General features: G+C 43.3%; 1 protein-coding gene across 1 annotated transcript in view; it reads left to right on the forward strand.

The window, feature by feature from the left end:
• The first annotated feature begins 2,370 nt into the window (after positions 1–2,370).
• The window catches only part of CLVS2 (clavesin 2), a 55,540-nt gene continuing 45,464 nt past the window's right edge, over positions 2,371–12,446 (forward strand). The window contains exons 1-2 of the mRNA XM_002188667.7: positions 2,371–2,797; positions 11,364–11,538. Coding sequence (XP_002188703.1) covers positions 2,409–2,797; positions 11,364–11,538 — 564 coding nt within the window. The 5' untranslated portion in view covers positions 2,371–2,408. The remainder of the gene's footprint in view (positions 2,798–11,363; positions 11,539–12,446) is intronic.

Consider the following 12,446-nt stretch of genomic DNA (forward strand, 5'->3'; position numbering starts at 1 on the left):
GCTTAGTTGCAATGGAAAAGGCAGAGCAGAAGCATCAGAAATGGAAAATGATAGCAGGAAAAATCTGGCAGTTTGTTCCACAGGAGTGACGGAAACTGCTATTCTGAAAGGCTCTCTGTGGAAGTAATGTAGAGGAAGATAGTAAGAGCAAAGGGAAATGAAGATTTCAGAATAATAGAAAATAATAAAAAAAGTGCACAAACTATTTCTTAAGCAATAACTGCTCTAAGAAAAAGGTATCAACCCAGGTGAATCACATCTACAAAAGGGGGGTAATTTGAAGTCATTTTATCAGACAAAGAGAAATAAGCATTTTCAGAGAGTGATTCAGTCCTTAGAGATAGATAGCATATCTTTCTCTCTTGTGAGACATCTCAAATCACATAATGAAATTCAGATTCAACAGAGCTGGGGCAAAACGACTGGGCATTATTACTGGTCCTTCCAAAAGTTTCTCCTTAAACTAGGGTATGGGAAGTCTGATCCCAGCGCAGGATGCCACATAAAATCCAGTAAACCCGAAAAACCTCTCTTTAGCCTCCAAAAGAATTACAGTTTTGCTACTAAAGCATTGCTCACTTCTTGGACCTTGCTCACTGCAGAGGGCTCCCTCCTGCTGCCAAGCACCTGGTGATGGCCTGTAGACCACGCAGGCTATCACTGAACTGTTTCTATGAGCCCTGCTATTTGTCTGTGAACCCATCCTCTACTTTGTTCTGGTGTATTCTCCAGATATGCCTTCTGAATGGAGCAGTGGCCTCAGCACCTTTTCAGTAATTCAGCCTGTGTGCTCTGGCTTTGTCACCTTGGGAAAGGAGCCCAATGCAGTACCAAAGAGCTGCCCTTCCCATGGGAAGGAGGATGAGGAGATATGTGTTGCAGGCTTGCCCATGTTTGCCGTGTCTTTTGTGTAAGCTTGATTTTCACAGGTGCATGTGCATCGGGAAGGTCCTGTCCTACAGACAAAGGTCAAATGCTTTTCAGTGGAAACTTTTCCCCAAAAGAGACTGCAGCATCAAACTTTCCTGCATGAAAAAAGACATACTGGGGAAAAGAGACATATCAGGGAAATACTCTGCACACAGAAACAAGATATCGTTGCCCTTTGCAATATAAAGCAACTAAAGACATGCCGCCTCCAACACGAGACCACAAAAGAGGGCTGCTTTATTTTATTCCCAGATTTTCGAGCTCGCAGTGCTTCATGCTAGGATATTCTGTCACAAGAGAGGATTGCTCGGAAAACCACCGCTCGATGAACAACACCTCGCTGTTGTCACGCCCTCCAGGCCGGACACTTGGTCCGACTCCCGCGGGATGCTCCGTGGGGGCGTACGCGTGGTCCCGCTGACCCCGCAGCCCCCCGGCCACCGCCCCGCACCGGGCCACCACCACCATCTTTTTCCGCGCAGCCCCGGCGCCGGCGGCAGCGGCGCGGCTCTGCAGACGCTGCGCGGGGAGCGGCGGAGCGCCCGCCCCGCGCTGTCTCCGCGGCCGGGGGCGCAGAGCGGCGGGCGCGCCCCCGAGCGGGAGCGGGAGCGAGCCCGAGCGGGGGCGCGCAAGGCGGGGCCGCGCAGCGGGCAGCCCCGCGCCGGCTGGTGCCGCCTGCGAGCCGGGCGGGAGCGGGGCAGGGAGCGGGAGCGGGGCACGAGCATCCTCCGGCCCGAGCCTCCGTTTGGCTTTCCGGGCTCCGCGCTTCGGCAGCAGTGCCGGCGAAGTACCTGCGGATCGGCTTTCCTCCTCCTCGCTGGCTTCTTTTAGTTTGGTGGCGGTGGTGCTTTTTTTTTTGTTGTTTTTTTTTTTTTTTTTTTTTCTTAACCTTCCCGCAAATCCAGGGAGACGCTTCTGAAGCGGGGTGAGCGCTGATCTTACGTAAATGGTGCTGCTCCGGGGAGGGCATCTCCCCTGCCAGCCCCGGGCCAGGGGAGCATCCTCGGGCGCCGCTCGCCCTGCCTAGCGACCGGGTTCCTCGCTGCCGCCCTGCCCGAGATCCGCACCGGCAGCGGCACCGGCGGGGGCGGGCGGTGAGCGGCGGTGAGCAGCAGCCGGCAGCCCGCAGCCCCGTTCCCGGCGGGTTTCGGCGCCTCCGCGGACCGGCTGCGGGGATGATGCGGCGCGTTGAGCCCCGCGGCGGGGAGGGCGCTATGTCAGAGAGATAACGCGCCTCCGCCAGCAGCCCGGGGGCAGTCTCGGTGCCAGCCCCCCCGGGACCCGGCTGCCTGCGAGCCGCTCGCATCTCGGAGGACGGACTGGCCGCGGCGGCGGGGCCGGGGAGCGGCGGGGCGAGGCCCGGCGAGGCGGGGGAGCGGCGGCCGGCCGTGCCGGGGCACCCCGCCTCCGGGGGCCAAGCGGCCGGGAGGCTGAGGAGCGCAGGCAGCAGAGCCGGGGAGGAGGAGGAGGGCAGCGCCATGACTCATTTGCAGGCAGGTCTCTCCCCGGAGACTTTGGAGAAAGCCCGGCTGGAGCTGAACGAGAACCCCGACACCTTGCACCAGGACATCCAGGAGGTGCGGGACATGGTCATCACCCGGCCGGACATCGGCTTTCTCCGCACCGACGACGCCTTCATCCTGCGGTTTCTGCGGGCCAGGAAGTTTCAGCACTTCGAGGCGTTTCGCCTCCTGGCCCAATACTTTGAATATCGCCAGCAGAACCTGGACATGTTTAAGAGCTTCAAGGCCACAGACCCGGGCATCAAGCAAGCGCTGAAGGATGGTTTCCCAGGAGGGCTGGCCAACCTGGACCACTACGGCAGGAAAATCCTTGTCCTTTTTGCTGCCAACTGGGACCAGAGCAGGTAAAAGCAGAGCCACTCTCTCACCTCAACCCCTTCTCCCCCCGAGCAGTACGTGGGAGAGCGGTGCCAGCGCAGAGGGAGAGAGGGTGGGCAGCAGGGACACACCCGGCGCTGCCCACAGGGGGCTGGGCAGCAGCCTGGAAGGCAGAGGGAAAGAATAAAGAAGAAATACGTTTTGTGGCTTAGGGCCCTTTCAATCAGCTCATCCCTTGGGTTGTGAATTTTGGGAGGCAAGTAGACACTGCTGGAGTGCTCTTCTCAACTGCTAGGTTTACACCCTTCTGCCTCCCCTGAGCCGAAGTGAGCTGGCGTGTAGATGATGTGCTTATCCCCCAGACAAAGGCTGTTTGCACTCTCGGCTGGTCTTTCTGTTTCAGCACACATAGAGCTGCTCAGGTGCCATGGGAGAAAGTGGGAGATGCTGTGTGTAGAACAGGAGCATCCATCATGGCTTTTGAGCTGAAAAGTTTGCCTGTGCAGGAAGCTGAGACTCTGAATCCTTTCCCTCAGCTGAAGAAAGCGCTTCCTGAGCCACCTGGAAATGCCAGGATGGAAGTCTCTGTAACCACTTCTTTTTCCACTCATGCTGCTACCAATGTCAATTCTCTGCATAATAGGATCCAAATACACAAAGCTCTGATAGCAAATTGAAGACTGGTCTCTAGAACAGTTTCTGATATTTTTTTTTTTGGGATTATCTAATTTGAAGATGATTTAGTAGGATGACTCAAGAGCTGTTTCCTATCATGGCCATTTCTAGCAATTGGTTTGATCTTATGTCACACTATTTGTTTATTCTAAATACATTGTGGGGGTGTCACACTCAGTTTCTCCTGCAGTCTAAAATTATATCCACAAAAATGGCTTGATTTCAGTATATTTAAGCTCTCTAAATCTTTCTGTGAGCACTGCACTGTTTTCTTTGGCTCCCAACCCGAGTTGCAGGTTTAAGATCTGATTTCTCACTTTTTAGTAAGAAAACTTAAAATCTTTTAAGTTGCCATATTTATTGCTGTCAACACAGTGCTGAGTGCTCAGTGCAGATATCCTCAGCTCAGCTACTTTGAAACTTTGGGGGGAATCAAACAACTGTCAGTGTGGATAGAAAGGACAAAGCCTGGGGCAGAGGCATGTTTAATTTGCCCTTTAGGTGTTTGTTTAGCTGTCCTCCTGCAGGCTGTGTGGATTGCCATCACAGGGAGCATTCCCACCCCTCCCTGCCCCGGCTGGTGTTACAGCTACGGACACCTCTGCCCAGAGAGATGCTGGCCCACCTTGGCTTTCCTGTCCTTCAGACATGCCAGCCACACTCACACTGTCTATGGGACAAGTCTCCTGTCCCTTGCTAACCCATGAATCAAGTGTTGGAACTAGGAGAAAGCTGTCTGGCACAAATCAAAACTGCCCACAGCCAGGGTAACAACTAGAAAGGGTGGATGAATATATGCAGAGCTGGGACCAGCATCCTTTTTCTTTTTGCTTTACATCTTTTCTGTTTTGCTTTACTTTTCTAGCAGATGGAGTATAAAAGCTGAGTGAAGAGCAGTGGTGATGAGGCTAAGGACTCACTGTGTTTCCATTCCCAGATAAGGAATTTTCTTGTTTCCCACATAAGGACCAAGTCAACTTTTAATTTTAAAAATGACTCCACAAGCTCTTAAAAATCCCTGAAGAAAGAATTAGCAAAGAAACACACATTTAGGACTTTTATTAAGTTGTATGTCTAGGATGAAGTTCCCTTGTTAAAGGTAGCATGACCTACTGTATACTGATGTTTCTTATTAATGGAAAAATCACAAAGCTTTGTGTGACACTTTGTCCTATTATTTGACTTGATCCCAGTCAAAAAGAATACCAAGAATTCAAATTCAGAGATAAAATAGCATTTAAAGTAATAGTTGCCATGTAGAAAGAATAGGTTATTTTCTTTTTGAGTTTGGAGATGCTTATATTTAAAGTACATGAGTTCAGCTGACACAGCAATGAATTTATTGTGGTTTTTTTTTTTTTACATGAAGTCCTATTGGTATGATTAATATTATTTATGCTATGACACCAAAGTGGCTGGGGTACACTAGAGTACTTAATGGATGTGTTTGCAATTGGGTGCCTACTGCTTTTGAGCACTGCATGCTCACGGCACACCTCTCCTCCCGAGCGAGGGATTTGTTTTCATGCAGACCACTCAGACAAAGCAGAGAGAGCTGAAGCCCAGCTGCGGGGAGTGGCTTGCTCCAAGGCACATGACAAGTCAGTGACACGTCTGGGAATGGAGCTAGGTCACTTTCTTTTCTAATTAATTTAGTGCCTTCCATTATCTGATGCTCAGTGGCTGAACCTGGGGAGCATTTGGAACTTATGCCTGGGCTGCTATGCAATATGTCTCAAGATTATGCCTTAACTGACTTGAGATCTTGCACTACATAACCCAGTGTTCCTCTTACAGTAACAATAGGAGGATTACTTACTGAAGCCTGTCTGGTTAGGCTCTCTTTGTGTGCTTCATAAACTAAGTTAATAGAGCATAGCAAGCCTCCACTTTTGTCATATATGTGCAAATTATTATGGCCAGGATGTAACAGTTAGAAAAAAAAGTTCCAATTTGTTATTTAAATGAATAGCAGACATACTAGAGTTGATTTATATAGCACTGTCAGCCTATGATTTACATAGTTCCAATTAGAAAGAAAAGTGTGGGAGGCAAAAAATTCCTGTGGTAAAACAAGCCTGTGTTCTAGATGTTAAATCATTAAATTAAAGCAGGGCCTGAAAACTGTACCAGATGTCCTGCCATCTGAACAACCCAATCAGACATGTATTTAAAACAAACAAACAAAAAAGGAAAGGTGAAAGATAATGCACTCAGTAGCCTATCAGTATTTCAGTGTGACCCAGGCTAACTCTCCACCCTGTCTGTTCTATGGGGAAAATGAAGGTCAGTGGCATTCCTGCCAGCATGCTGGATAGCACTCAGGGAGGGATCAGCCTTCCCTGTTAGCTTCCAAATTGTTGATTCTTAACTACATTTGGTTTGTAGGTGTCTTTGTGCAATTGAAGATTCCCTTTTTCCTATTGTGTCCAGCTGGTGAAGTTTTTTTCAGTTAATAGTGCAATTAACTTCAGCTCTTAGCTGCAAGGGATCTGTTGTCATACGTGGTCTTATGGCACCTGGACACACATTCCCCAGGAATATCAGTCCATTTTGATGTTATGTGTTTGAAACCTTATTAATTATATCAGGTTTTTCCCTAGAAAGTGCTTTAGAAAAAGGAAATGATACTTAGTTCTGTCGGTGTCACAGTGACCCAGTCAGCTCACACCCTCCTCAGTGAATATGGAAATCCCTGCACTTATTTACTGCTGATTCTGCTCTTGCATCAGACAGTTTACAGCAGGGCAAAGATGGAGTCCACAGGTTTGCTTTCAAAACTAGGTTTCCACATGCACAAGTGCTAGAAACTTTTCCCCCTGTTAAATGAAAATTTAACTTCTGTGGCTATGAGGAGGCTGATCTGCTCCTCAGCTCACAATAAACAACAGGCAAGATGGCAAGGTATTTTTCATACTCTGATATAAGCAGTATGACAAAGTAAATAGCAATGCTAATAGTAGTAACCTGTTAACAGTAAAAAACCCAATAGTTTAGCAGAGTCAATTTTTGTTTGGAAGTTATATCTTCCAAATAATAACTCTTAACTAGTGTAAACACTGTAATTTTTGCTGCAGTTACTCCTGCTGACAGATGCTGTTTTATTTTTTCCTAGTTTTCCCCCAGGTATCCCTATCTGCCTATCATCACCTGTATTTAGACTGTAGGGGTTTTGGCTACGGAGCTTTATGATCAATGTTAAATTTAGATCAGCTGAATCTTCATCTGTGGCTGTGACTGTTAGACACTGGGCTAATATGTGGCATAATGCATGGTACTAAATCTGAATCCTAAAGCTAATCTGGTAAAATACTTGAAACTATTTCTATTTTTTCCTTTGCATTTTTTGTAACAGTGGTGGTGCTTTTTGTATTTAGAATAAGGTATCCTCAGGGCGTGCTGCCACTATTTAAGCAGAATAGCCATAAGAGAACTTTCAATCCCCCATCTTTTCAGCATTCAAATCTGTACCCAGACTGGCAAACCAAGGTGATATGAAGCATCATCTCAAATTACTCCTTTGTGTATCTTGAGGGCTCTTGTTTTGATGAAATTCTAATAATATTGAGCAAGAACAGTGCCTTAATGATGGGATGATGGCTCAGAAACTTGACCAGCTTTCTCTTTTAAATCACAGTGACACAAGAGCTCATTTGACAGAAGCCTTTTCTTGTCCAGATTATGAGGATCTTAAAATACAGACTGTGCATTCTTTATGTGTTTCAGACCTTCAAGAGACATATGGCTCAAATTCAAGCAAAGAAGACTTACCATTTATCTATTCTAGTTCACATCCTGAGAGGCAGATTCATGCCATTCAATCATAATTCTCAAAATTATTTTAAATTTCTTTATTTTATGGAGGAGATGACAAACAGCCACAGAGATAGTAGGGCAACTCTGCTAAATCAGATTATCTGTTATTCAGGGCAAAAGTGAATTGACTGGAACCAGAATCTGGTTAAACAGATGATATGGTTGTTGCCACTCATCATCAAGAGCATAAAGTATTGAAAACAGCTGACACAGCTGAGTTTGACATAAGAGATCTGTACCCTGCATTCTCCCTGTCTCTTCTCTTCATGTTGGCCTGGTGGAAATCATAGTGGATGCATACAAGAGGATGTGTAGACCACATAACTTAGAGGTAAAGGTGAAAGGTCCTGGTGAAGTATTACCAAGAGTTGATAGACATGTCTTCCGGACTATGTTCCCCAGAAATCCTTTGAAATACGTTCAATCTGTTCATGTCCCACAAAAAAAAAAAGAAAAATCTCATATACCTTTTCTGTAATTGGGAAATTGCTGTCAATGTTAAATTACAAGAGAGTGGGATGCTCAGTAAATTGTTTGAGGTCTTCTGTTCTTGACAAATAAAGACCCCTCAAAATTTCCCTTGAAGGCTATATCACTGTTGGGGTAGAAATGGAGCTGTCCCAAAGCATTTAAAAGAATCACTGTCAGTGTTGCTGTTAACTTGTCACACCTTCTCAGGCTCTATTACTTTCAAGTCAACCTGAATGAAAATTTTCAAGAGGTAGAAGAATATGTCTTGCCAGTCCCTGCTTCAGTCAGCCTTGAACTAAAATTCACATAAAAAATTCACATTAAGAGTGCATTATATATGTGATAACATATTTCCAGCATTTGTTACTCACATTAATAACAGGACTAAAAAACTTGTCCAAGTTTTTCCATTGAATTAGGCATGGTTCTATAAATAGAAGACATTAAATACATTTAAATTGACTGTGAGTTTTTGATTATCCTAGCAATTAGTTATATATTGCTAGCTACAACATGTCCTATAAGAGTCTGTTTAAACAAGTGAATGCAACTGGATTTAGCTGTAAATAAATTAGGATTTATTTATTCACAGCCTAACTTCAGGCTGCTACAGAACATCAACTTCAGCCAATTGGGCCCAGCACATCCTACATATCTGACAGCTCTGGGGCAACTCATTAGAAAACTGGTGCCAGGGCAAAATAAGTGGCTTGCTGTTCCTTAAGAACATGTTTTTACATAGCACAGATTGGTAAGAATAAAACAGAACTATCTTCCCCTCCGACTGTATACCATAGTCTCTTAAATGTAAGGGTAATATTTTCTTTTTTTTTTTCTTTTCCTTCAAAGTAAAAAAGCAGTCAAAGCTGCCTTAGACCAAATATATTTCACACTCACTAGCTTGTTGTATTTTTCTCACTTTTGACTGGTCATATTTCTGTATCTGTATGGAAAGTAATTTCAGTGTGGAACAGAAGTTTCAGCAACAAAATCCAGAGTAAGTTTTTACATCTTCTTTTTATATAGGATATTGATTTCCCTAAAGTCCAGCCAGGGGTGGAGTGTATTTTATGGCAGAGCCTGTGCAATCTAGTGCTGGCACAAACAGTGGTAGCAGTGAGGTGAAATGTTGGACAACATGGGGCTGGAGTGGATGAAAGATGAATCTTCACACAAATAACTCTATGCTGTGTGAAAGCTTCTGTGCAGTTTCTTCAAATATGTTTTTTGGCTTGAGCTGATCAGCTGATACTTTCAATACTCAGTGTTTTCCATCACATAAGATTTCATCTACCACGCCACGTTTATATTTCTGGCTTGCCTTAACGTGTGTTCAGAGTAAAAGCTGCTTTAAATACTCACTAATGGATTTGTCTTTCTGGTGCTCTGCGCTGTACTTATGTAAGGTATTGAGACCAAGAGAAGAGATCCAGTACAGAATGAAGAATAGCTCCTATCTTCAACTAATTGCCCTGAGGAGTATTTGAAGTGGGAAGCTTGATTTGTTAGTGACATGTCCCTGTGTACTCCTGATGTATCTTTTTAGACTTTAAGAATACTTCAGGTACCTCCCTCTGGCAGAAAGTGTTCTTGCTTGCTTTTAGCTGGACTTGTTTTGTGCAGGGCTTCTCTCTTATTCTCAGTGAGTAAATATAAATATTATTGTGGAATGTATTTCTTGCACTAGCAGACCTACAATTGGAGTTATGGTGGTGGTGAATATGCCACAGATTTGTGGAGACCCAGCTCTATGACTGTTATCCCTGTGGCAGCTGAAATCCCATTTCCATTGCTGCCTGACAGTTTTCCTGTTGACTTAAATGAATTAAACACATAATTAGGTATATTTCTCTTTAAATGTATACATATTGTATTGGACACTTAGGTATACATAAAAAAAGCATTTTTGGGTCAGTCTTAGAGAGCTGACTGGTCTCATAAACAAAGAATCTTTATGTCAGATTTCTAGCAACCTTGTGTGACTAGGAAGCTGTTAATCCAATGCATGTGATGTCTCCTTAAACTCCTTAGGGAGAACATTAGAGATGTACATCTGGAACTTGGGACCCTTATTCTGAGACTGAATGTAGGATTCTGCATTGTGGAGCCCTTCTGGAGAATGAGATCTTTTGAATGAGACAACCTAAATGTAGGGTTGAGGCTAATTTTAGAATTTGAACATTTTTAATGTTTATTCCTTGTATGAGCTGTGGTCAAAATCATCCTCAGACCAAGGCATTCCAAACTTCCTGTTAACCTTAGATCTCAGAAAAATAAAGCATTAGAAAAGAGTTAAATCTCAGAAAAGTTCAAAGGAGTGAATATGAGAAATTTTATCCCTATCAAAAAACCAAAATTTAAAAAAGTATCTCCAATATGAGAAGAAGAATTTTATTTTTACAAAATTATTTTTAATGCTTCCCTTAGTGATTTCTGGGGAAGACACACTTTCTCCTGTTCAGACATTAGGAAAGTCCTTTTTTGATCCCTTCCTATCAATGCATAATTGAGAAGCTCACTGATTTTTAATTAGCTAAATAAAGAAAGAGGAAAGATGTGAGGAGTCAGCTACAACAGATTAATTTCATTTGTGTTATTTCCTTTTCCAAATATTTTCAAAATACAGTTATGTTCACAACAGAAAAGTATACTTATTTTATTAAAGCAAGTAGAATGCAGTAGAATTTAATGTAATTTCTAAGTAGGCACACATGCTCTTTGCTATATATGCAGAATGGTGAAGAATTCTCTAGGGACTCACAATTTTGAAAACTTCTGTTTGATGCCATCATGGGAGACATTTAAAGGGCTTTGCCTAAAAATATCTGCATACTGAATAGTTAATTCTTTCATTTCTGGAATATTTGTAGTTCTGATATTTTTCACGTCTAACATTCCTCATTTGATATTGTGGTGTGGACTGGCAAATTTATGTCTGTTTTGGTAACTGTTTATAAAATCATAAAATCCTAGAAAGGTTTGGGTTGGAAGGGACCTCAGAGATCATCCAGTTCTAACTCTCCTGCCATCAGCAGGGGCACCTTCAGTAGACAAAAACCTCAAAACCCTAGTGTGTATTACCTTCTGCTTTTAAGATTCTTGAGTAATCAGCCTTCTGTACTTGTGGATTTAAGGGAAAAAAATACACAGAGAGTGGGATAAGCAGAGCATGTGAAAATTCCCATTTTTAGTTGATAGTTTTTAGGACCTATTATTTAATTTCCTTAGAAAAATATAGGAGGAAACTTTGGATCTATGCTTCTAGTATTAGTCTCAGGTTTTGGTATCATTATGACTTTAGAAATTTGTGTAGAGGTTCTTATACAGGCATATAATTCCACTAAAGATACTAAGGCAGCTTAGGATACTATGGAAAAGTTCAAATTTGTTTTTGATGTGTTACATTCTTGTAGTTTGTTCTGGCTGGCTGATGGTCTATAGGTACATAATCCTGCTCCAGAAGATGAGCTCAACTAATTGAGCTTTTGAGGATTTCCCAGCTTTAGGCGCTTCTGAGGACACATTTGCACTCTTTGATTTAAACTTTTGACAAAGGGAGAGTACTCAGAACTTCTCCACCTCTGTAGTTGCTGCTCCTTTCCTAACCAAATCTCCTCTTCTCATTCTCAGGTACACGCTGGTGGACATTCTGCGTGCCATACTTCTTTCTTTAGAAGCCATGATAGAAGATCCTGAGCTGCAAGTGAATGGATTTGTTTTGATTATAGACTGGAGCAACTTCACCTTCAAGCAGGCTTCCAAGCTCACACCAAGCATGCTTAGATTAGCCATAGAGGGCCTTCAGGTACCATCATTATTTTCTCTTTTTTCCTAATTCTTCTTCGTTTTGCAGATTATTACAAATCTAGGTTGATAAAAAAAAAAACTGAAGCAAAACAAAATTCCAACAACTTATGAATAGCAAGGCTATTAGCACCTTAACGTGTGGGTGTACAGGCAAGCTGCTTGTGACAAAAGTGTGAACTCAGTCAGCTAACTGCAGTAACTCCTGATGTGTAGGCTCCTTCCTTGCTATAGATATGAGGTAACATTTTTGTTTTTATTCCAAAGTGACTGGCTTTCTGTAAATTCCGATGGTAGCTTCTGCGATAGGAAGTTAGAAGTAATCAGTTTATGTTGTAATTATGCACAAAGCTAATGAAATAGGGGTTGCTGCTACCACGCCAGGTTGGTTTTTTAATTGATTCTTTTGGAGACAGGCTCTACATCATTTGTCATGAAAGAGTCGGGCCCTGTGATTGGACAGATAGCTGGGACTGTTTATTTACTCGAAGTTCAGCATGTGCTTGGCTCTTTTTTGCTCAGATTAGTCTGAGCAGCAGCCTGTGGGATTGAGTATGCAGTGATTTAAATTCTTTTTCAGCTCATTGTAAAAGGCACTTTACATGGCACAGGCACATTGGTGAAAAGGATACCGCATTACTTGCATCTATTTCCCATGGTATTTTATTCTTGTTAAAATGAGAAACTAAAATGGTTAAGGTAGTTGTTTTCTACACAAGCCTGAGTTGCCGTGTTAAAAATATCTGTAATTCACTCCTGTGGCAGTGTGCCTTGCTTTTAGAAGGACTATGTATTCCTCTTATGTAATGTTTCTATCATGTATACATTTTTATTACTCATAAAGCAAAATAACAGCATTGCCTTTGAACTTTTTTCACTGTGATAGTGTGATTTCTGAAGAAACTTGTA

The sequence above is a fragment of the Taeniopygia guttata genome, chromosome 3 (genome assembly GCF_048771995.1).
Source record: "Taeniopygia guttata chromosome 3, bTaeGut7.mat, whole genome shotgun sequence".
NCBI lineage: Eukaryota > Metazoa > Chordata > Aves > Passeriformes > Estrildidae > Taeniopygia > Taeniopygia guttata.